At 36.4% G+C, this 25,788-nt stretch overlaps 3 protein-coding genes across 13 annotated transcripts in view; 2 read left to right on the top strand and 1 right to left on the bottom strand.

The window, feature by feature from the left end:
* Positions 1-8,755, top strand: part of LOC114300073 (two pore calcium channel protein 1A) — a 53,903-nt gene extending 45,148 nt beyond the window's left edge. For 2 of the 10 annotated variants that reach the window (XR_014338417.1, XR_014338421.1), the window contains exons 20-25: positions 2,518-2,604; positions 4,948-5,025; positions 6,938-6,969; positions 7,063-7,171; positions 8,223-8,267; positions 8,369-8,755. Coding sequence is in view for 5 of the 10 variants with exons in the window: in XM_082883787.1 (XP_082739913.1) it covers positions 2,518-2,604; positions 4,948-5,025; positions 6,938-6,969; positions 7,063-7,150 (285 nt within the window). In the remaining 5 variants the exon portion in view is untranslated. Of the gene's footprint in view, positions 1-2,517; positions 2,605-4,947; positions 5,026-6,937; positions 6,970-7,062; positions 7,172-7,540; positions 7,837-8,222; positions 8,268-8,368 lie in introns of those variants that run through there. The other 8 variants (XM_082883787.1, XM_082883791.1, XR_014338418.1 and 5 more) reach the window with 7 other exon arrangements.
* Positions 8,756-10,136: 1,381 nt separating this feature from the next.
* Positions 10,137-13,444, top strand: LOC114281884 (uncharacterized). The gene is made up of 2 exons (XM_028224477.2): positions 10,137-12,777; positions 12,948-13,444. The coding sequence occupies exons 1-2, from the start codon at positions 12,645-12,647 to the stop codon at positions 13,205-13,207; spliced, it is 393 nt and encodes a 130-aa protein (XP_028080278.2). The 5' UTR covers positions 10,137-12,644; the 3' UTR covers positions 13,208-13,444.
* A 1,533-nt stretch (positions 13,445-14,977) lies between these two features.
* On the bottom strand, positions 14,978-20,426 carry LOC114281913 (putative ubiquitin-conjugating enzyme E2 38). 2 transcript variants are annotated; one of them, XM_028224503.2, is made up of 7 exons: positions 19,969-20,426; positions 19,783-19,887; positions 18,338-18,919; positions 18,172-18,235; positions 17,741-17,880; positions 17,347-17,658; positions 14,978-15,625 (listed from the first exon to the last, which is right to left on the bottom strand). In XM_028224503.2, the coding sequence occupies exons 2-7, from the start codon at positions 19,849-19,851 to the stop codon at positions 15,380-15,382; spliced, it is 1,413 nt and encodes a 470-aa protein (XP_028080304.2). In that variant the 5' UTR covers positions 19,852-19,887; positions 19,969-20,426; the 3' UTR covers positions 14,978-15,379. The 2 variants fall into 2 exon arrangements, with proteins under 2 accessions (XP_028080304.2, XP_082739912.1); XM_082883786.1 differs by having other exon boundaries at positions 19,783-19,969.
* Positions 20,427-25,788: the final 5,362 nt, after the last annotated feature.

Genomic DNA, 25,788 nt, shown 5'->3' with positions numbered 1-25,788 from the left:
TTGAATTTCGGATACATTTGGGATACGCGAAGATCCGGTCGGGATCCGGTCGGGATACTTTTCGGGATACGGCGAGGCAAAAAAATAATTTCAAAATTTTAAAATGGGGTCAAAGTATAAAATATCAAAATAAGGTAAAATAAAACAAAAAGAAATCAATCAATCAATCAACCAAACCTACCTATGTCGAACAACAGTAGCAAAGGAGGAGAAGAGTTCGTCGTCGTCTCTCGCTCAGGTTCGTCGATCAGGTTCGCGAACAGCAGCTCGACGCTCGTCGATCAGGTTCGTCTCTCTCTCTCTTCCTTTTGCTCCCTCTCTATCTCCCTCTCCCTTTCGCTCGATCTCACTCTCTCTCTCTCTCTCTCTCTCTCGCTCAATCTGTCTGGTCTGGGGATGGACAGATCGCTCGATCTCATCTCCTCCCCTCTCGGTCGATCTCTCCCTCTCCCTCTCCCTCTCCCTCTCCCTTTATCTATCATCTCTCGCTCTCTCTTTCCAGTCACATTTTTTTTTGTATGTATACTCTGTAAAATAAAATAAATCAAATAAGATAAAATTAAAAAAAATATAAAAAAATGAACTTTGTATGTATTACGGTGTTACCTGTATGATAAAATAAAATAAATAAAATAAGGTGAAAAATTTACTAATAAATAAACTTATTAATAAATAAATAAATAAACTTACTAATGAACTTTGTAAACTTATAAACTCTGTCTGGTCTGGATAAATAAATAAATAAACTTATTGATGAATAAATGAACCTGGTAAATTTTTTATGTGTGCTACATTACTAAAATTTGTTGAAGTTTTATTTTTATGTATGCTACATATTACTGTTGAAGTTTTATTTTTATGTATTCTACATTACTAAAAATTGTAAAAATAATATTTTTTATGGACGTATTCTCGCCATATCCGTATCCTACTTTTTCAAATTTTGTTATATCGTCGTATCCGTATCGTATTGTACCCGTATCCTGTATCCGTATCCGTATCCGTATCCGTGCTTCTCAGACTGTAAGTTGACAACCAGCATCAAAACTTATGGTAACATTTTATGAATGTGATAAAATAGCCTCAGATTGAGATGAATGAAAAGTAACAATAATGGGTTTGAGTTGAATTGAACTCTGTGTTTTAAAGTTTTTAACAACACAGTTTGGTTAGAGGTAAAGTGAATTTTGTGTCAGTGATGGGATGTGCTTGCTTTCTTGAAGGATGGAACCTTTCATTTATAACAGGAGCTAAGATTGTTGAAACATAACACTCAATTGTGAGACATGGTGTACTGCATGTAAAAAACAGTAGAAGTGGTAGAAAACTGTTTGATTTTATTAAAGACTGGGCTCATGGTAGAGTTGAGCTGTGCAACAGGATGTCTGTCACATACACTAGATAATAAGGACATTGCAGTGGGTATATTATAGCTGTTGCATAAAAAACATAGGTTGTCCTTGGATTAGGTTTGTGTGTGTTGTGTACTTAATATGCAAGATACTGCTGTGACACAAAATTAAATGAGAACGACAGAAAGACTTATCGACAGAGGCTTGTGGCCACTGTCCTTAAAAGTAAATTTCCCCCCATCTGAGTGCAGGACCCAGTAGAACAGGTTATATAGCTTCCTACAAGCACACACTCACAAATGTGGATGAATCTTGGACCACTCTTTGATTGTCCCCAAGTCATATGAAAATACACTAGAAATTGAACTTCAGAGGATTCACGGAAACAGTGTAAAAATAAAAAATAATCTTGCTTTGTGAATGAGAGATAGAAAAATTCTTTCTATTGGAAACCATTTTGGACCACTGGTATAAAAATTCTGGAAATGTAAATTGCAAGGTGACTGATGAAAAATAAGAGATGATAGTGTATTGTCTGGAAAATGGTTGGTTTCTCTGTGTCGTATACGGTTGAAGGAAGTATACTTTATCTACAGAACAATACAAGACGCTACCCTCTTATCGTGGATGATGTGACTTTTAGTGAAAAGATGCAACTTTTTCATTTTAAATTTGTTAATGTTAGAACAATGACTAATGGGTAAATGGTTATTATGGTCACTTATTTTAATAAACCAAAAGGTCCGAAGATAAAGAAACTGTTGGCCCTTTCGAGAGTTTCCAATGATCAGTGACCGTTGGTCACTTGTATGTGTTCAGTCAAAAGGCTTGATGACCATTTGGCCACAGAATTTAAAACCAAATGTTTCCCAATTCGAATATAGTTTTGTATTTTGAAATATAGTTATATATTACAACAGTATGTGCTATATAGAAGTTCAACCACAGACTGAAATCCTGTTGGCAGTTCCTCAAGATTTTGTCAAAACATGAAACGACAATGTGAAGCCGTTGCCATTGCCATAACTTGTTGCCCTTTTTCTTTTTGTAGGTCTTTTTTTGTCCTCATTACTGTTCTATATTAATAATAGTTTAATGAATGAAGGCATATCTATCTATTTCTGTTGTGTTTGGAATCACTGAAACTTATAGTTTTACTTTTCAGAGTTACAAGGAATTGACAGGAACTTCTTGGACATATGCCTATTTTGTCAGCTTCTATCTAATAACGATTTTGTTGCTTTTGAATTTGGTAAGTCTTTGTCAGTGGTGCTTAAATAGTCGATTCTTTTCTTGAGCTATAGGTGTTGAAGAGATATAATACTTTGAAAACCAGAATTTATTCTGAATTTGTCTTTCGGGGTCAAATTATTAATAACATGGTAAAATACTGGCACAAGCTTTGGAATTGAATAAATGATAGAAACAAAGGGAATGATAAGAATTAAGAAGCATATAAACGAGGAAACAGTGGAGAAAAATCAGTCTAACAAATTGAAAATGCACAAACCCTTAGTTATCTATAAAAATTAACCAGGATGGCCATAAATCTCCAATGGTGTGCACATAAATACACACATGTACATGAATAATTATGAATGGAAAATTCACTTTCCCTCAACTTGGAGCAAGATTTTACACTGGTCATGGACACCATTGGGGGTGAGATGGGATGCATCTGTAATTGACATTATATGGTAGGACATGGATATACGATATCTATGCCAAATTGGACATCTTTTTCCTCCTGGGAGCAAAGCGTCCCCTGTATAGCAGAATGGCATGTGTCAACCCTAGAAAACTTATAAATCATTGTTTCTAATAGTTTGCAAGAATTTTATTTTGTTCCTCATGTCATTGGCAACACCAAAAACTTCATCTCTTAATATGTGTTCGTGTTTTATATTTAAGTAATTGGAGGACAAAGTCGGAAATTATAATCACTAATTCACCCTCAATGTTTAGCAATTGGGGTGTCTTTAAAAAAATTGGAGATGTCCAATACGACAACCGACAGCATGATTTTGGAATCACTAAGCCAGTTGATAATATAGGTTTGCTGCATAAGTTATAGGGATTTGAGAGGCATTGCCAATTTGCGAATAAACATTTTAAGTCCCGAAGACTTCTGTAGCGCATAAAGAATATAAACAAATTATTTTTCACAGGGTTCTTCAAGAAGTCCAACCTTTGGATCTCCTGCTTCGTATCTTTATTAAGGAGTAACTGGGATGACGACTTCTTCTTTTCTTTTCTTCTTTTATTTATTTATAATTTATTTAGGGCTTTTCTGATGAATCCCATCTTAGGATAGATCAATCCATTTGCAAATATCACAAAAGTTTGAGAACAAGGTTAATGGAACACTATGCATGCATGTACTTCATGCAATCACATGCATATTCAAGGAAGCATGCTTACCTATATACATGTATATGAATTGTTGTTCAATTTGGGATTCTGTATCTTTTATCTGAATCATTTGGAACATATGTTTAGCAAATTTTCCAACAATGCTATTGTTGAATCTGGCGTTTTGACTGGTTATTATTTAGAAGGATCTCAGGAACATATTTGATAGGCATCAAAACTATGTTTATTTTGATTGATTTAAGAGTTGCAATAATTTATATTTATGCTAGCTTTGAAATTTACTAAAAAATATATTTTGCATGTTAAAAAGTGGTTCATGATGAGTTATCAATAATACTGCAGTAAAGGAATGTGAAGAAGTTAAAATTATTGTGTTGGCTTTTTTGTTCATTTTTTTGAATCATACACAAACTTTAGTACTAGCTAAAAAATTTAAGGTAGTGTTTGGTAGAGTTTTCTAAATATGATTTGAGAATAAAAGTTGTATTTTGAGTTTGTGAGTTTTGGAATTATGATTTGAGTGTGGAAAATTTGTTTAGTGAATGAGTTTTGAAAAGAGTTTTGAATTGAGTGGGGAATTTTTGATGTGACATATGATATTTGATACAAAAACTTAAAATTCATAACCAAACACACAACTCAAAATTCTATTAAAACTCATAAAAAATTTTAAAAAATTTGGAAAATATTTTTTGTTGAATATGTAAAAATTAAAAAGTGTCAATTGCAAAAAAATATAAAAAAAAAAAAGATAAATTTTTTTTTTAAAAAAAAATAATAATAATTTTGCACTGTTCCGGTCAACCAGCCGGACAACCAGTTAGCCCAAATTTTCCCACCTTCGACCGAGTTTTCAAAAGTGAGTGTGGAATTAATTTTTGAAACTCGTAAACAAACATCATGTGCAGAATAAACCCTAGAACTAACGTTCCAAAGCTGTACCAAACAGAGCCTAAGATTTTGCACGTCGCATTGCTACCACAAAATGATTTTAATTTTAATTTTTTTAAGGAATTTCAGTTTGGATGAGTGACTTTTGATGATGGACATAGCATAGTAGCATTTGAATTTAGGGAAGATTGATTTGTATATGAGTGATCTTGAATGGCATCTCATTACTATTTCAATTGTTTTGCTTTGTTTGATGCAATTTTTGCAAGTTCCTCATTGGTCAATCTCTTAAAAATAATGATGTCAAATCATTGCTTTGATATAATTTCAGGTCATGGCATTTGTCTTAGAGGCATTCTTTGCTGAAATGGAACTTGAAACTTCAGAGAATTGTGAAGCCGTGGGGAAGGTTGGTACCTATAACATCCAATTATTTAAAAAAGGAAACCAAAAAAAAATGAAGGAAAGAATAGCATAAGGTTAGAAATGGAAATCAAAGCTACAATCCCTTTATGGAAAGAAATTATAAAATTGTAATTTCATCCACACTTTGCTTTTACTTAACCTTCCTTGAAAAATTACAATGATATTTGCATGTATTATTGATTCTGAGGATGAAAATATCCCTCTACCTGTCTACAATGGTATTGCATGTTTTTTATTTTATTTTATTTTATATTCTGAGGATGTAAATATGGCCCTCTACCTGTCAGGCATAAGCTTGGCCCAGGCCCACCATAGGGCAGGCCCGAACCTTCCATGTGGGGATTGAGCCGAGGCATATGAAACCTGTCCTGATGGCTCGGCCCTAAGCCCAGTGTTGTATGATGGGTCCTAGGGCCTTCCAGACCCAACCTACCCTGGAAATTCAAAAATAAAGGTGGAATTAAAAAATTGGCCGAGTATTGGCCCCCCAACTAACAGTCAATTGTTATTTTTTAATTCCTCTTTTTGGCTGTAAAAACCCAACCCCCCGCAAAATAAATTATATCTCTCAGCTCTTTGAACTCTCTCTCCCTCTCTCATAAGTGCATTTTGAAGATTTCCTTCAAAAGTGCTATTTGAATAATTTCTTAAGAAGTGATTTTTTTTTTCCACATTTGGAAATATTAATTTTTTGTTTCTAATTTTATGCTGATTTACTTGTGTCTATTGATTGTTTTATTAATTGTCATATTTGTTCATATTTGCATACATTCATTATGAAATAGTAAAACAAAAAGTACCCCATGTAAATAAATATTTTTGATTTTGAGAATTTAGATTCATGCACACCATCACACACAAATTTGCCTGAATTAATTTAAACTATACAAGTATGTATAGTTATCATAACTTAAACATGTTAAAAAATTATAAAATAATTATTAACTAAATATGAAGTTGAATCAGTTAATGAACTTAATATAAGTGAATTAAGTGACACAAATAAACACTAATAACTCATGAAATTTTTTCCTGAAGACCCAAGTCCTGGGGCCTAGGGCTTTGGGTTGGGCCTCGGTCCTTTGGAAATGAGTCAGCCTGACCTGATTTTGACGGGAACTTAATTGGGCTTGGGTAGGGTTGGGCCATGCCATTTTTGTATTCCTAAATTGATTCCAATTCCAATTCAGATTAAGTTCAAGGCAATTACCTTTGAAAAGAAAGCTGTTTTACTCTTGAAATGAGTAATTCCATAAACAATCCTGTCATGTGTCAAAGAGAGGACTCCATCTAAAGATTCTGCAAACTTCTGTTGCCATACTTACGAACCTGTGGTGCCCTATGATTAGTGTTTTGATAATTAGGAGTTAGTTGTCCACACATATTTCAAAGAGCATAGGACTACTTTCCAGACTTTAAAGTTCATAAGTTATTTTTTCCAAATAGTGTCCGCAAGAAGTGTACAACTGTCATCTGATCCTTTCCAAACCCCACAGTAGCGAGAGCCTCATGCTCTAGGTTGCCCTTTTATATTAGGTAATTTAGGTTTCTAATGCACAAAATGGAAGTTGCACCAAGTGGTCTTGTATTTCCTATTATGTTTTTCTGGATTATCACATATGTGATAGAACATGCCAGCTGACCCAAGCATAGTCGATGCATCATACTTCAGTTTTTTCACGAAGAAGGAAGCTTGAATTCATCAATAAAAACTATTTATGTTGCTGAATTCCATTTGTTGGGATGAGACCATGCATTTTGGTTCTTAAACCAAATCTTTTCTTTGCATGTACCCTGTGACATATATTATATATATTACCTATCACATATAGACACATTTGTTATTCTACCTAGATAATCAATGCTAAGTAATATCACTTGCCTTCTCAATGCAGGAAGCAGGAAAGGACAGGCGCCATTCCATTGGGTGCGTGCTGCAGTGAAGTTGTCAATCTTATAATATTTTTTTAGAATCTCTCTTTAGATGATTTGGGTTGATAAAATTGTTTGTGTGGCGCAGATCAAAAACGCGGAGTCAGAGAATTGATATCCTCCTCCATCATATGTTAAGCACAGAGCTGGACCAAACGCAGTGCTCCAGTCCATGAATTTGCTTTGTTTCCATCCTGGTAACTGGTTCATATCTCAGAATTTGTTTTTCATTTAATAAAAAATTTCTTCTCAAGTGCATGCCCTGTTGGGGAGTGTTTGGTCAACATGTCTAGCATGGATGAAATAATAAGAGAAACTTAGTCCTGGGAAATCTGAAATTTTCCAAATCCAGAAAGTAGACTGGATTCCGGGATTCAATTTCTCCCTCTGGCAAATTCTTGTGCATACCTATTCTGATCGACGCCATACTGTGTTCTTGTACGATACAAACTCTAGATAACAATCTGCCTGGTGCTGATTCATCAACCACAAATACATATAAGAGTACCAATTCCAGGCTTCTTTTAATCTAGTCTTTTTTTTCTTTTCTTTTTTTGTAATCGAAGCCCGAAGATTGATGAACTAGCTCATGCTTGACCAGCAAACCAGATGAATGCCAGCATTACTCCACCAGCACAGTTACATTTATACATTTCACGTTTACTTTGGAAATCTATCAAGATTATCTTACTGTTCTTCAAGACAGCACGATTCTACTGAATTCATTCAGATGATTAGTTACCTTCCAACAATTTTATATTACACTACTTTGTTATCCATTTGAATACGAACTGTAATCTACAAACAAGATCTCCCCAAATTTATCTTAATTGTAGCAATTAAAAATGTAGAAGTTTTCACATGCTTAGTTCAATTGCTGCCAAAGTGCCTCAAAACAGACAAATACAGAAGAGATGCTTTGCCAAAATGGTTGCTCTGTTTGCTGGTTAATTAAGCGTTTTCCTCTATAAAATGCTGTGGTTGGTGATTGTCACTCATACACTGAAATTACAGTGGAAGCATTCAATGGCTTAAATGCTCACTTTCTTTGCTGGTTAAATAACAGTGTTGTTCTCTGCATTGTGATGGGGCACCCTGCACCCATGTCAATTGCTTAATAAGAAATAGTTTGTGAATAGTATGAATGTTCTTTTTTTTTCCCAAGTAATAAGATTATAAAAATTATGCATGCCCATCAACTTATTTCCTTTTAAACAATTTTGCACTTTTGGTTTTTGCAATTTGTAGTGCGTTAAAACCTTCAAAGCATAGCAATGTGGTTTTTAAAGTATGGTAAACTCTTAGACTCCTATCTTTTGGCTCAGATGCTTACCAAATCCATCTAATTTCTTGATCACTGATTACTATTTTTACAATTCGGCATTGTGAAACAGGCTTTGAAGGACCAGAGAAAGCATGAGAGATATATTTCCCTCGCTTTTTGTGTTCTCAAATTAAACACAGTTCGGATTACTCTTCCAGGAAGCTCAGTTGTGTGTGAAGCACGAATCATCATTCATGTTGGTGTTTAGCACATGGGAGAGCCAATGAATCGTCATCCATGCAGCCTTTTTGCATACAGGAGAGTAGACAAAAGAAATGGTGCTCTACCATTTCACAATATCTGATTCCTGAAAACAGCATTCCCTTTTGTATTGTTTTCTTCTTTTCTCTCCTCTAAAGTCAACAGCTATAAAACACTCCTTGTTATGACAAAACCATAAGAACCACTGTATATTCTTTCTAGTGCATTCAATTCGAAGCTCAGTGCTTGAATTACATTTGTTTTGGTTGTTAAAATGTTTTAATTTTTAAAAAATTTCAGCAGTTGCATGAACATTGTACTTTTAAAGGAAAAGTCATGACCCAATGGGATTCTCGTCTTTTTTTGGGGCATCTACATTTTGAGTTCAGTTGGAAATCTTGCCTTAAAATTATTGGTTATGGTCCCCTCATCTAGATAGAACTTCCAAAGTTGCTGCTTGTGCTCGGCCATTTTTCTCCTTGGTATCAGAGTTCTCATATGCCTTTTTTTTTTTCTTCAATACAACAGAAATAAAAAAAGGGTGATGGCAGGGCTAAACCCGCTCCTTTCCAACACCTAGCATATCTGCAACCAAGAGGCTGTGAATCTCAGCCGGAGGCTCATTAACTACTAGTAAATTTTCAGATTGTACTGCTCCATGCTTCGCCAACGCATCAGCACACTTATTTCCTTCTCGCATGACATGTTTATCTTCACACTCGCATCCTCCCAGAATGATTCTTGCATCCTCCACTAATTCCCGGAATGGGAATTTGTCACCTGGGCATCCTTTAGCAATTGGACTACTTGCTCCGCATCCGTCTCACCTTTTTGGTGAATCCTCTTTGAAGTAGCATGGTAAGTACCTTGTTAACAGCCCACAATTATGCTTCGAGACTGGTGCAGGTTTTTAGTCTGTCGTAATAGGCCACTAATCCATGCACCTTTGTCATCTTGAAAAAGTCCTTTGAAGCTGCAACTCCTGATCTCTTTCGCAAGCATCCATCCGAATTCAGTTTAATTGAACCTGCAATAGGAGGTATCCACCGAATTAGTACAAAGGACTGTTTAGGTATAACAATAGATCTACTAAAAGCTTGATGTATTTCTAAAGAAAACTCAAATAAATTTTGGACTTTCAAACATATTGCAGTTCTTGTTTTGGAATTTTTGTCTTTGTTTCTGTTGATCCAAATTCGCCAAAGAGTGACAAGAAAAATAGTCCCTTTCGAAGTAAATCGGTTAAAGTGAGTTTTGTTCTTAACATTAACTCTAATCCAATCCATCAAGGGCATATTTAGCATTCTCAAATACCACTGTGTACTAAAAATGGAGGACCACAACTCCCCTGCTTTAGGACAAGTTCTCAACACATGGTTTATGTCTTACATATTGTTGCAACTAATGCAACTCGAATCATTCGTGAGGCTCCTCTTCATACGCATACAATTGGTAAGAAGTTTTCCATTAAGCACCACCCAAAAGAAGCCTTTTTTGTGGAATTCTCAATTTTCACATCCACTTCCAGTCACACTCGTGTTGATCTTTTTCCACAACAATATCATAAGTTGCAGCGGAAGAGAAACTCCCATCTTGGGATCCCTTCCAACAAGGTTTGTCAATGACCGCAAGGGATGAATGCACAAAATGTCAGGAATTACTTCCACCGGAATTTGGTCATTAGTTAGATTCACATCCCACTCTTTATTCTCATTCAAAAGTGAATTAACAATGGCAGAATTGGATAATACATGGTGGGGAAAAGTCTCTTCCAAGGACTTATCCCCACACCACCAATCTTTCTAAATCCTCACTTTGGTGCCACCTCCGATGGTCCATTTCACCCCATTACTCAATACATTTCTAGCATTCAGGATTTGTCTCCAAATGTGAAAGGCTTTCCTTTTCCTAGGCCAATTGTTGATAGTATTGTGCTTCAAATACTTGGCTTTCAAGACATCAATCTACAAACCTCCTTCATCACATAAAATTTTCCAACCAAGTTTGGTAAGAAAGTTAGGTTATGATCTCTAGCTCTTTGGATATCAAGCCCACCATTCTCCTTTTTCCTACAAACCTTATTCCACTTGATGAGGTTTATTTTCCTCTTTTCCAAGGTATCACCCCAAATGAAGTTCCTGTTCAAACGATCAATATCATCACACACCCTTATGGGAATATTCATGGTTTGCATTGTGTAAGCTGGAATGGCCAAAATGACTAATTGGATGAGAGTGGCACTCCCAGCCAATGATAAAGTATCAATTTTCTAGCCTGTGAGTAGTTTTTGCATTCTCTCTCCAAGATAGAGTTAAGAAGATTGGGACTAACTCTACCTTGAAGAAGAGGTACCCCTGGGTACTTCCTCGATCCATAGTTAAAGGAACACCACACATGGAGCTAAGGTTTCGGGCCTAGTTTCGGTGCACATTCGGATAGATGAACATTTTGGACTTGTGAGTATTAATTTTGAGGCCAGAGATATCACTAAACTCATTAAGAGTTTCCATGATATTCTCACAACTTGTGAGGTTCGCCGATGCAAAAAAAAGCAAATTATTGGCAAAAAACAAATGAGTGATACACGAGCTCCCTTTTCCCATGGAAATGCCTTTCCAATTTTCAATGGCAGCCTTGTGGCAAATCATGTTAGATAACCGTTCCATACAGAGTACAAATAGATAAGGAGACAAAGGGTCTCCTTGCCTCAAACCCTTCCTTGGAGTGAAATCCTCCAGAACCTCACCATTCCACAAGATAGCAGATTGAACAATGGTAACACAACTCATAACAAGTATAATAAGATTAGGATAAAAATTAAATTCCTGAAGAGTTTGTTGCAAAAAAATTCCACGAGATATTGTCATAAGCCTTCTCAAGGTCGATTTTTTAAATCAATTCCCTTTTTTTCTTCTTCTTATCCACCAAAGTGTGAATAATTTTTTGGGTGATAATGACGTAATTGCTAGTAGTGTGCGCAAGGACAAAGCTACTTTGGTTGGGTCAGACAATGCTGGTTAAAAAAGGTCTAATGTGGCTCACAATAATTTTAGTAATAACTTTGCAAGTCACATTACAAAGACTAATAGGCCGGAACTATTTAATATTCTCAAGGTTATCAACCTTAGGGATAAGAGCAATCAATGTCTTGTTCATCTCTCTAGGGACATAATTGGTACGAAAGCAATTCTCAATAAACTCACATACCGAAGGACCAACAACGTTCCAATAAGTATGGTAAAAAATTGTTTGAAATCCATCATTGCCAAGAGTTTTGAACGCTTTAAAATTCTTGACAGCCATCCAAATCTCCTTATTAGTAACCCTTCTGCAGATCTCCTCATTATCCGCAGCCGTGAGTTTACAAGCAATTAACCCATTCCAGTAGTTGTGTATCCTTGTTTTTTATTTATGACTTATTCACCCAAAAAAAAAAACCCATTCCAGTGATCAAGTCTAATAGTGGGAGTGGGTTTAAACAAATTAGTGGAAAACAATTTGAATTAAAACTTTTAGATCATGAGTCTGATCCACCCACTCACCATTGTCAGATTTGAGCATATCAATTTTCAATCTCCTCCTTTTAATTATTGTAGACAAATGAAAAAATTTGGTATTTCTGTCACCTTGAGTCCACAAACTTCTAAAATAATATGTTTTTATTTCATTTACAAATATCATTCATTTTTCATTTTTTTTTTTCCATCAACAAATCCTGGACAAATCCAAGGTCAAAAGTAGTTAATTAGTAAATGAACCATGAAGCCTCTTCTTGTGTGTTACATTTTCAGAGGAACCTTTGATATCAATGAAGCCCATTGTTGTCTTTGTTTTTGAAGAGATCTGCGTCTATTGAAAAGCGAGATGGATATGTTTGAGCCAAGGCCACAAAAAGGTTATTATGAGCATCCTCACCTACAAGCCACTTTGCTTTATTTAGTTTCACTTTCTGTTTTCTGTTTTGTTTGTTTGTGGGGTTGGTTAATCAGGTGAGAGCTTCGTATGAGCTTTGTTGCATATCCATAGTTTTAAAGTAAAATCACACCTAGAGAGAATCTCTTAACCCTCCATTTAAAGTCTGCCCTGTTCAGAAAACAAACTGCCTCACCATTGCCATAACAAAAATTGGCGAGGGAAAGAGAAAGATGAAGAGCATGAAAGGAGAGGTTGTGCTGAACGTCCCGGCAGAGAAAATGTGCAGGGACAATGAGATCATCAGCAAAATCAACCCCGAAATGCTGGCTGCTGCCGAATACGTCAATGGAGATGGCAACCCAGGTAGTCTCAGGCTTTTCAAGCTTGGCTCTGGTCAATCTCTCTCTCTCTCTCTCTCTCTCTCTCTCTCTCTCACATACAAATACAACAGCCCAATTGGTCTGCAGGTGTTTAGTCATAGCGATAAACTCTAATTTGATGCACATTTCTGACATGATGATGACCTTATGCAGCTGTGAGTGGCTACGTCACAGAATCAACAGAGAAGATACAGAGAGTGGAGATAGGGCGATCTGTAACATACAGTGTCATTGGAGTTGGCCTGAGGAAAATGTATGATCCAGACAGGGTGACTCTCTCATTCATTCCGGTGGAAGGAAAAGAAAGGGAGAAGTGTATAGCCGAATGGAAAGCAGAGTTTGAGCAGCTTACACCTGCCACTCCGCCACATAAGGTTAGGGACGCCGCCCTTGGATTCCTCAAAGTCATTTGAGAAGTTCCAGCTTAGTTACTAGTTAGTTGGTTTTAAGCTGGTCAGTCCTCTCAGGTCTAAACTAAAAGCCGAGCCCTAATATACCCATCTATGCTTAAAGCCATATTCCAATGTGTGTTTATATGCAGATAGCAATATGGCTATTGCCGATGGCTTGGTCAAGGCCATCTGCCTCAATATGTTCTGCGTCTGTGGGACTTCTGGTACTTTTTCAATAAAAATAATATTCCAGTTCAAGTTTTAGACCCTCGGCAGTTTAAAGAAAATCAAAACTCAGGAGGGATGGCCAAAAAGCAGCAAACGAATAAGTCCCTCTGAGAGAAAGAGAGAGGGAGAGTTTTAGAAATGGGATTTTCCGAAATTATTTCTACCTCGTAGCACGTACCAAAACTACAAAGATTTTGCAAAAAACAATTCCTCAAAACTTTCTATGAGAAACAAACAAATGTTTTTGTATAGGAGAAAATGATAGGGAAACCAGACACCCGAGATAAAACTAGTGAATAAACCCTGATTCTCCAAAATCCTTGAGAAGATCCGAAGAAGAATTCAATGTTCAAAGCAGGAATGTTGTCATAAAACTGTACTTGGTCTGCTCAGTTCATAAACTTGTGTCACACACCGGCAATACAAAAGCCTTGTCAAGCTATGCATGTGTGTGTAGTGCTAGTTAACTCTCTTCACTAACCCGCCAATAATGCTCAAAAGGTTTGCAAAGACAAGCAAACACAATATTAATTAAGTTGATGAGCCACAAAATTGGAGACAAGGCACAAAATAGCAATCAACAAGTTAGAATTAAAGTAAGCAACAATTGAAAGGCGAAATAAACTTTTCATTACTCAAAAGAATGCATTACAATAGTTGAATAATGTACTAAAAGTGCTATAAAAGTTGCCTTACCATAAACTAGGTTGGGGTACATTAAAGGCACAAGTGGTCTGATTCAACACTTGAGTACCCCTCCTTAATATAGCTTGTTAAGCCATTTCCTAACTGACAGGAGGAAACATTCACTATGTTTGAGGAGTCATAATAGATTTTTAAAAATTCTACAAAAAGAGAAAAATTACAACTCTTGATCCCAAAATACCTTTAATACTAAGGTATTTACATAAAAATTTACAAGACAAAAAAATTACATTTGACCCTCTAAAAAGTGGCCTAAAGTTGCTACTTGGTGGCTTGATTGCTTCATGGCATGTTTTGGATTATCTTGCACTATGCCCTGGGCCTTTACTTGCACCACTTGCACCAACAACTTCTTAGGCATGTCTTCGGCTCTCTAAATGGCACAAATGTGTATGGCATCAAGGTGTTGACCCTTGGATGGGTGCACCTGGACTACATGCCAAGGTTTTGCTGGAACCAAACAGGGTACTCAAAAGAGTGTCGGGGTGGCACCAAAGCATATGCTGGCAAACCTCACACAAAATACTATCAAGGGTAATGCTATATATAAACGTATCTTTTTATCAAATTTTCTTATCCCAGTCAATAATAGTTAGCCCACATTAATAAATACGTGTGAGAGGCATTGCCTTTGTGTTTAACAGTAAGAAAATCTAATAAAAAATCAGTTGGTGTATGATATTTTCAACAACACGTGTCGGCACACGATGTTAGCTCCACAAGCCATTAAAGGAAATACCAGAAATATTCATAATTATACAATCATCATCGCATTCCACCAAAGCAATAAACATATAAATATAAAAGTGAAATTAGATAAAGATCAAAGATATCCGCACCATACACTCAGTTGGACGATTGCCACTTAATGGTATACACATTAATAGTTGCATAATATTATCAGTGTCATTCATACAAATTAGCCCATAATAAGAGCATAAAATTTGCCAAAACCCCACTTAAGCTTCAAAAACACAACAATGATATAATGAAGCATTTACTAAATGGGAAGGATGGCATTAGAGAGCAGAAACAAGAAAGCCAGATTCATTTCATTTAGAGATGAGATGCAATAAACTATACGACTAGAACATTTGTTTTCATCCCTAAAATACCCTACCTTATTTACACCTATATTGAATCCCAAAGATATTCCTCTATAGTGGTATCTGTGCAGTATCATCAAAAACTTGACTACCAAAAGGCACTTAAAAGGCCCAACCTGCCACGCATTAGCCCCAACATCAGCCTCACCAGATATCAACCTTGAAGACGGAACTGCTCACAGTCCTTCGATCCATTTTTGCTGAAGTTTGTAACTAGACTATTCATCATTCTAGCTATTGCTGCCTTGAATTCACTAGTTTGGTTCTTTTCTGCCTTATCAGTATCCTGGACTTCTTCATCAGCAGACCCTACTTCAGCACCTGCCATGTAAGCTTTACATGCCGACAGAATGTCATGTGCGCGAAGACGAAAATGACCAGTAACGAAGTCCTCAAAATGCTGCAAGAAAACACAAATTGATCTGATAACCAGAAACGATATATTATAATATCAAATAAATATTATTTTTTTGAGAAGCAACAAAAGAAATTTTATTGAATAGAAAGAACAATGACAGAGGACAAGAAGTCCTCAAACAAAGACGAAAACAAATGCTAACTAAAAGATCAAACAAGAAATCCACCCTAAACTATTATTGACAAACAGCTCCCCAATCAATGGAAAGTAGAAAGAGGAGTATCCCATTGAATGGGGGAGACACATGAGCCCAAAAAGAAGCTGAGTGACACGCCTTCTCCCATAATGACTCCAAAAAAATATAATATTGAATATTGGCAAAATATATATTATAATATTGAATATTGGCAAAATTTCTAGATTTTTCCGCATTCAAATGCTTTGGTGTGTTCGTCCACGTGTATAAGCATTCATATGTGGAATTGCCTCAGCGAATGGATAAGGGCCTTGGTTATATAAAGGCTGTATACCCATGGTTGGAATTGAAAAACTGGTGGATCAGAAAGCCCCCGATTCTATTACTAACTTCCCCAGTTTGAATATATTTTTGAATACAGAAATGCTCACTTGGATATGGTGATACCACAACCATCTAATTTTGGCCACAAAGGGTTGCATGCTTTCCAACCTATAGAGTGAGCCATGAACTGAGTGCAAAATACTCCCATCTAGCCACTAAAATCAAATTAGCACTATGTATTGATGAGTTTTATATATATATTTTTAAATTCAACTCTCATGTTTCCAAATTATAATAGACCTCCAAATATGACTGCTGAAAGCAGACCCAAAAAAAAATAGAAATAGACTCATATATATTGATGTCTCTTATATCTATGCACCCTAAATTTATTTTCATATACATAGCAAATAAATATATATATATATATATATATTTGCCATATACCCACCACAACAGTATCCTAATTTTTTCAAAATCCTTGTGTCCCGTGTCCATACTGCTTACGCTACTACAACACTTATTTTGAAGTGTTGGTGCTCATAACCGACAAGTGTTAGCAAGTGTGTGAAAAATTTCATGATGTGTTGGTGTCCAAATCAGTGTCGGACACAACATGACATGACATATTCTTGTTGCTTAGTGACTCACAATTGTAACAGTGAATTGAAAGATTAAAAAGAAGCCCCGATCAGTTGTGGTTGAAGCATATGGAGTTAAGTTGATTAACAGCCAAACCACAGACCTTTGCCAAAGGGGGTAATTGATAAACCTCAGAATCTCAGACAATGTAAATGAGCTTAGTTTACTGGAATATGAGGTAGTGCTTTTTTTCCCCTTCTCATAAATAACACCAGGTGCATGATCATCATCTCAGTTTTACAATTAATGAAGCTTAAACAGAGCTGAGCCATAATAGTGTCTTTTTATTTTTTAAACCCATTAATTTCTCTCAGCTTACTATACAACTTACAAAACACGCACCACAAGTCAGGCCTAGGCAAGAATAAGTAATCATCCTATTTGGGTTCAGCTACTGAGAAGCCAAGTTAGTTGTGCCCATTTGCAGTCATGATCACAGATTCATTCAACAGTGCATCATTATCTTCTATTATCTTCTAGAGCCAAATATGTAGCAAAAAATTCCACGTTACCTTGAAAAATTATGAATCCAACATCTAGGCAAGGAAAATACATTGTAAACACAGAAGGATGCTGATAAGGAGGATGTGAAAAATCATACCTTTGGGGGTCTCCTCAGTGTATACATCATTGTCTTCAGAGATAGAATAAACACATCCTCATTGTAAGCCTTTGATCTCTTTTCTCCCTCTGGCCCACCATACATATTGGCATACCCAGGCTCATTAAAAAAGGGCTTTGCATTCAATATCAAACCTTGTATAGAGACAAGAACTTGATACATGGTTGATTTCTTTGGCATCCACATCTCATTCTTGTCACCACTCCATGTGTTCAGGAGGCTGAGACAGACTTTCCCACAATCATACAAGTTTGGGTTTAGTCGAAGGCCACCAGAATAGTAGTAAACCATCTGAGAGAAAGAAGCAACCTCTATTATTCACAATGGAAAATACGATAATAATCAAACAATAATATAACTACCAAGTACATACCGGTGGTATATCAGGATAGGTAGGAGGGAATAACACGTCAAAGACAAACAGACCATCATGGTAAGGAGTGCCTGCTGGTCCTACAATGATGGCCCTCAAAAGATCCATCCTTGCTTCATAAACTCTTACATATATCATATCTATGTGAAAGAAAAATGATAAGTGAGAGAGAGAGAGAGATGGGTAAAATATAAAATTCCTAGAGAATGCCAAGAAAACTTGGTCTTGCAAACAAAATTTAACATATAAACTAAATTGTTCGCTCCAGTATCATGAAAAGGACGAAACACTGTTGTAATATGTGCACTACATATTGCAGTCCACTCCAAATAAACAAACTTGGTGGGTAAGGTTCACCCCAGTACACATGTATATATGTAATTTTCAAATCCATCCACCAGATAACTGAATGAACAGAAGTCAGAACTCACCAGGTAAGTCCTTCTCCAGGATTTTCCATTCTTCCTGAATTTTCTTTGTCCAACTCTTGGGTGGCTATCAAGGAAAACAGCAGATAGAAGATTAAAAAGGCACATACATGAACGCAAACAAAGGCAAACATGTAACACATGTGCAGGCTAACGTAACTAAACTTACCTGCTGGCCTGACATGCCTAGACGGCTAAAGTGATGATCCGAAAAATCATCAACAGTATCAAACCGTTTAAAAAGTTGAAACTTTCTGAGAAATTCATCATCTTTTTCTTCTTGCTCTTTCCCAACGGAACTTGATTCTGCAATCACTGTTGAACTGCTTGTGGTATCAGCCTCATTTTTGCCATTGGCTGGATCGTAAATTTTTAAGGAAGAAATTCCTTCCCCTGAAGGCTGACCCACGGCATCACTGGGGGGTGAAGCGCTAGTAGAAGCAGGGGCATTTGCACTTGGAGCAGAATTTTTCAACCAAGAAACTGATGCCTCTACCCCAGGAGGCAAATCCACATTATCAAATTGGGCTTGCATACTCATCATGTAATCACAGTAGGCGTCGTCATACATATAATCGTCATTATCATCATAACAAGAAAGATCGTCGCCTTCATCAACTGCAACATTGGCATCATTATCATTATGAAATGACAGATCTGAATTTGAACCATTGAGATTGTCTGAATTTAGAGATCCAGACGTTGATCCCACTACAATAGTAGACTTCTCAAAATCCTTGGCCACAGCATCCTGAAGAGAGACGGGTCAAATGTATATTCACAAAGCATGCAATGTTACAACCAGGTTTCTTTAACTATCGTCCATTACATAACAGAATTGTGAACTTCCAACACTATTGATTCACTCATATATCAGCTGATACTGTTTGATATCAAGCAATACTCTTTATTATCGATACGGATCTGATACCTTTATTTAAAACCATGGTTACAACCCTAAAGTTAGCTCTGATTCTATGCCACAGTCATTGAAAAGGGGGAGAAAATGAAAACATGAGTTTTAACTAATTATAGTAAAGCAAAAGAGATTAGTTTGCCATCATCAAAACTTAGAATTGGAAACCGCATAACTAATTATACGAATAACCCTTCAACTTAAACCTGTTTTTAACTCACTCCAATTAACATCCTAAGAAATCTATGTATACCATTTGTGACAAAATGTCGGCTTCTTGTTAAGTTCCAAGCAAGGGAATTGTAATCACCTTCTATCTGTTGCGTGTAAATAAATTATTATTTACCCAATAATTCTGAGCAATTTATCATGTGTCTCCACGCTATACATACCTATAAAATAATCATTGGATACACATACATACATACATATATATATATATATATAGACAGATGATCCAAACAAAACCTAATCAATAAAGCCCAAGCAGTAAAATCAAACGAACAAACTCGAACAGTCAAGGATAAGACGATCAATCACAGTCAAACAATCAACAAATCAAATCAAATTTCAATGTGTCAGTCGATCAATCACATGTCATTGGAGTGAACACACCGATTCATCAATGAATAAAAGGTTAAGGAAAAAAAAAAAAAAGAGGGCTTTTTAATTTTTATTTTTATGTTGCAAAATATCACCTCTTTGGGTTTAAGCTTGTTATCAGCTTGAGAGTAGTGTGAAGCAAACTCGTCGATTTCCATATCCATTGCAGCTAAGAAGAGTGATCGAGAAAATCTCCACAGCTGAAATGTGGAGAAGAGTCTATATTAGAGACTCGAAAGTGTCGAGAAAAGAGAAAGAAAGAGATATTAAAGAGACCTTACCAAACAATAATTTAGAGAGAGAAAGAGAGAAAATAGTAGTGCGTTTTGGAGGAATCAGGATCCTCTTCCGTCCTTGTGCCTGTCCTTGCAAGTTTTCAGGTTTATTTTTAGATTCAATTTTGATAATCTGAACTGTTCATATTTTATGATTTATTCAGTATATCATACCTGTAAAAAATCAAATTGATCGGATATCAGAAAGTATGTGTTCAAAAAATTGAACTAAAAACTATTTTTTAAATAATTTAATAAACAGTTTTTCGAACACATACTTTCTGATATTTGATCAATTTGATTTTTTACAGATTTGATATATTGAATAAATTATAAAATATGAACGGTTCAGATTATCAAAATTGAACTTAAAAATAAATCCGAAAATCTGCAAGAACGGACGCAAGGACGGAACTGCAACGAGAGACTCTTGACTCGTGTGGGAGGGGGGCTCTATTCGCGCCTATTAGGTAATTGCGCTAACGTACGCAGGAAGGAAAGGCTAAGAAATATCACAATTAAAGTGACGCGTCAAAGGGACAATTGATCACAAGTTAGGCCACGGTTGATTGATATTTTCACAACATGGCTAAAAATTAATTTTTTTTTTTTTAATATTTTTTAAATTATATCATGTTTTCATTCTTTATATAATTTTTTAAGAAAAATATAAAAAATTAAAAATTAACTTTTAACTTATTTCTTAAAATAAGCCTTTGAAAGTATTGAATTGAACTTGTAAAGTCGCACAAATGTGGTTTGATAATCACAATTGTTTGTTTTATAATTATTTATAAACAAAAATAAAATAAATTAATAATTATAATTAATGTATTGGTGTTAAAAACATAAATGATAAGTTTATTTTAAAAATAATTTTTTCTAAATAAATGTAATAAAATAGAAATGTTACAATTTTCGAATCAAATTATTATTTTTATTGACTATATACAAATAATTCTATAAAATAACTTATTCGAATCATCGAAATGAAATATATAGTAAACTCTATGAGCTCAGTCAATAGCTTTTAAAAGCATTTCTAATGATGATGTTAAAATTATTAATTAAAACGAGTTATATGATAAAAAAATGTAAGAAAGTGAGACTTATATATATATATATGTTAAGTGCTGATTAATTAGAGAGCGAATGTGTACTTTAATGATAGTTAAGATGTGTATTAAATATATATATATATATGAATAAAAAATAAAAAAAATGCATGTGGAACCCACTTTTCTTTTCACCTCTCGCTTTCTCTTCTTTTTTTTAGCCCTTACAATGTGTCAATTTGGGAAGTGAGCAACGATTTGCGGCATTTCAAAAACGCAGGTGGCGGCATAAAAAAGCAGGTTAATTTGGGAAGGGACAAAAACACAAGTGGTAAATTTATGTAATTGTTTTCTATGAAATAACATAATTGTTCAAACAATCACACGGCTTAAAAAGTAAATTTTTTAAGTTTAATCGGTTATTTTTGTCATTTTAATGTGATATGACATCATAAATAAATATTATATAAAAAATAATAATAATTTTTTACTAACTTCTCAAATCACGTTTTAAAAAAAGTCAAAAAATTTAATAAAAAGTCAAAAATTAACTTTTTACCATCTTTTCAAAACACCCAAATATAACTATTGCATAGAAGTTTCTTTCTCTCTCCCTTTTTTATGTTTTTCTTTTTCAATTTTCTCTCTCTTTCCACTTTGCTAATTGGCCATGGCTAGTTAGCAATAATAACATTGATTTATATTATTAAAAAAAATCACTAATAACATTAATGTATTGAAAATGTTAAAAAAAAAACAAGACATAACTCATTATCACATCATTAATGATGCTATTAAAGCACAACTTTTAATACTTTCAATTATTTTTCTTAGCAATAATTCAAGCTAAAAGCTAACTGACATGCCACTTAAGGCTTAACTAATCCATTGAAGGCCTATTTTATCAAAACAATTTATTAATTGATTAACAGGGTCAGCTGTTGTATTTTTTTGATCAACCGGGTCAGTTGTTGTATGACACTAATTAGTGAGTAAACCCACTCGAGGAGCTCTACGCGAGATTAATGGGAGACAAGCCAATCGCTAAGTAATCACCAAGTATCTTCTAAAAATTTTTTTTTCTAAAGTTTCTTAAAGGAGCGTATTGTATGGTTGAGATTTAATGTTAAAAAATTAATGTGACTTGTCATTAAATTTCAACCATATAATACACTACTCTAGGAAATTTAAAAAAAAAAAACTCTAAGGGTGTGTTTGGTAACGCTTACGTTTTCAGTTTATATTTACAAAAATTTTATAAACTAATTTTTGTTTATTCTTTGTTTATTTTTAAAAAAACATAAACTATAAACGCGTTTGGTAATTGACAAAATGTTTAAAAAAAATAAAAAATATAAAAAGAGTGAGAAATGACAAGTGGTGGCAAGTGGTGGTGGAAAGTGGTGACGGTGGGTGGTGGGTAGCTGGTGGCGGTGGGTGGTGGTGGTGGTGGTGGTGGTGGTGGCGGTGGGTGGGTGGGTGGGTAGGTGACGGTGGCGGGTGGTAGGTGGTAGCGAGTGGGTGGTGGTGGCGGTGGCGAGTGGTGAGTAGTGGTGGCAGGTGGGTAACGGATGGCGGGTGGTGGGTGGTGGTGGTAGTGGTGGCGGGTAGTGGTGGCAGATGGGTAGCGGATGGCGGGTGGTGGTGGGTGGTGGCAGGTGGATGGTGGGCGGTGATGGTGGGTGGGTGGGTGACGATGGTGGGTGGTGGTGGTGGTGGTGGTGGTGGTGGTGGTGGTGGCGGCGAGTGGTGGTGGCAGGTGGGTGGCGGATGGCAGGGTGGTGGCGGGTGGGTGGTGGTTGGTGATGGTGGGTGGGTGACGGTGGCGGGTGGCGGGTGGTGGGTGGTGGTGGTGGTGGTGGTGGTGGCAGGTGGGTGGCGGGTGGTGATGGGTGGTGGTGGTGGTGGTGGGTGGGTGATGGTGGCGGGTGGTAACGAGTGAGTGGTGGTGGTGGTGGTGGTGGGTGGTGGGTGGTGGTGGCAGTTGGGTAGCAGGTGGGTGGTAGATGGCGGGTGGTAGGCAGTAGCGAGTGAGTGGTGGTGGTAGTGGTAGTGGTAGTGGTAGTGGTGGTGGTGGTAGTGGTGGGGTGGTGGTGGCAGGTGGGTGGTGGGTGATGGTGGTGGTGGCGGATGGGTGGCAGGTGGCTGGTGGTGGTAGGTGGCTGGTGGTAGTAGGTGGGTGGTGAGTGGTGGTAGCAAGTAGGTGGCGGGTGGTGGTGGCGGCAGTGGCGAGTGGTGGCGGGTAGATGGCAGGTGGGTGGTGGGTGGTGGTGGTGGTGGTGGTGGTAGCGAGGGGTGGGTGGTGGTGGTGGCGGGTGGTGGTGGCAGGTGGGTGGTGAGTGGTGGCGGCAAGTGATGGTAGGGGGTGGGTGGTGGTGGCGGAAGACGGTGGTGGAAAATGGTGGCGGGCGGTGGCTAGTGTTGGGTGGTTAAAAAAAAAAAACTCAAAACAAAAACACATTTTTTGTGTTTTCATTTTTTGGCCAAATTTATAAACTGAGACCACTGATTTATAAATCAAAAATTTTACCAAACAAGTTTTTATTTGAGTTTTTAAAATTTTTATAAGTATAAACAGAAAACTGAAAACGTAAGTGTTACCAAACAGCACCTTAAAGTTCTAAATAGCAAAATCTAAGAAATAGTTTGACAACATTTATAATTTGGCAAATTATACTTGCACATCATTAATCCTCTCATCAAGCACTATTTCTCACATCACATTACACACAATTTAATTTTTTATTTTTTTTTGTATTTTTCTCAATTCACACTACAAATTTCCTAAAAAGCCCATATCTTCAACATTTTTTTCCCCCCAACCCTAAACCCTCAACAACCACCAAATTTCCTAAAAAGCCCATATCTTCAACATTTTTTCCCCCTAACCCTAAACCCTCAACAACCACCCATTACCACCACTTCTGTCGCGACAGTCGCCGTCTCCTCTCCCCGTCGCTACCTCCCTTCCTCGTTACCTCCCTGTTCAAACCCTAACGCCACAAAGCCTCGCGACCACCACCATCATAGCTCCCTTTGATGACCTCTACATCTGCAACCCACGATCGTTCTTCTTCTTGCTTCCAAACCCTAGATCTAGGGTTGCGATGCAGCAGCAATTGTTAAGAAGGGGGTTTGCAGAGAAATGCTAGAATGGTGGTTCGTGATGGGGGAGGGGGTTCATGACGGGAAGGTGGATAGCGGGAGAAAAGAGTCGGGACAATGGTGGCGGTTGGATTAAGGTTTTGTGACGGTAGAAAAGAAGTAGAAGATGAAGAAAAAGGTGGGCGGTGAGAACGGTAGAGGGGTTAGGTTAGGGTTTTGCGGCGAAGCAAATATGGGATCTGTGATTGATCACAGCGGCTGGTTTTGGGTAGGGTTAGGGTTGAACAAGAAGGAGATTGATCACCTCTCTCTCTCTTCCTTTTTTTAGCCCTTACTATAGCTATTGCATAGAAGCGTCTTTCTCTCTTCCTTTTCTGTATTTTTCTTTTTCAATTCTCTCTCTTTCCACTTTGCTAAATGGCTCTCGCTAGTTAGCAATAATTCAAGCTAAAAGCTAACTAACATGTCAGTTAATTAAGGCTTAACTAATCCATTGGAGGCCTATTTTATCAAAATAATTTATTAATTGATTAACATGCTCAGTTGTTGTATGTAAGGGTGTGTGTTGTGCGAGTCGGTACGGTTTAAAAAAATAATAGAAATTGTATGGTAGGTGATGGATTGATAAAAGTGTTATTAGAAATTGTCATTTTTCTTATAAAAAATCGACGGTTCGGTTGGTAAATAATGGCGGATTTGCCTTGGCGGTTCGGGCGGATTGGCGGTTTATAAAAAATATAATTGAAATTACAAAACTTGAATCAAAGAGTAAAAAATCTAATTTATAAATTAACTAAAATAGTCAAAATTAAAATATTCATCTAATATAACATTAAACATTAACAAAGTAGTAAACTAAAAATCTAACAGCCTAAACAAATTATACAATAACAATTTAACAAGGCAATAAATACTAAAAAAAATAACATCATCCAATATCCAACATAATTCTGAAAAACGTCCTCAAAAGTTAAATCTAATCATCAAAGTCCACAAATAATCAAAAATTCAAAAGTTAATCTAATAATCAAACTCAACATTACTCGATTTATTGAATGTATGGGAAATTTATTAGAATGTTATTATGAGAAGAGTTGTGAATCCCAAACAAATAAAAATAAATAAATAAAAATTATCAATATGGGTTTTAAATAAAAATAAAAAAAAGAATGAATGAAAAACATGAGCAGGGAGCAATTATATGGCATGCATACTGTGGGGACATATTTTTAGGTAGTCCACGTGGCCGAGGTGCCGCGTGGGCGGACCATGGTGCCAAGATATGGTGTGATAATACCGGAATTCAAGATATTTGGATAGAGAACAAGAGTCCTAGATAACATCAAGCTACCTATTTGGATATAGATGGGACTCTTGAGGGAGTTCATCTTAATCTGAATAGTGTGAGTTGTGATAAATGTTATCCTTGTAAAGGATAGTCCCATAAAGTAAGACTTCTAGGGGAAGTTGGACACTGATCATTATAAAAGTAAGGTACCCTCGTGGGTTTAAGGCATTCTTTATTTGAGATACTTTTATACTTTTATTGTTGAAGTTTAAGTACTTGTATTGATATTTGTGAGAGATAAGATTACTGACTTGATCGTCGGAGTGCCCCCGGGTGAACGAACTACCGTGGTATTCTCATATTCTTGTTGGCAGGTGT

This window comes from Camellia sinensis, chromosome 8 (assembly GCF_055761805.1).
Source record: "Camellia sinensis isolate YWXY chromosome 8, ASM5576180v1, whole genome shotgun sequence".
In the NCBI taxonomy this organism is placed as follows: domain Eukaryota; kingdom Viridiplantae; phylum Streptophyta; class Magnoliopsida; order Ericales; family Theaceae; genus Camellia; species Camellia sinensis.
Note: the sequence above shows the minus strand (reverse complement) of the source record. Positions and strands in the feature narration are given on the sequence as shown.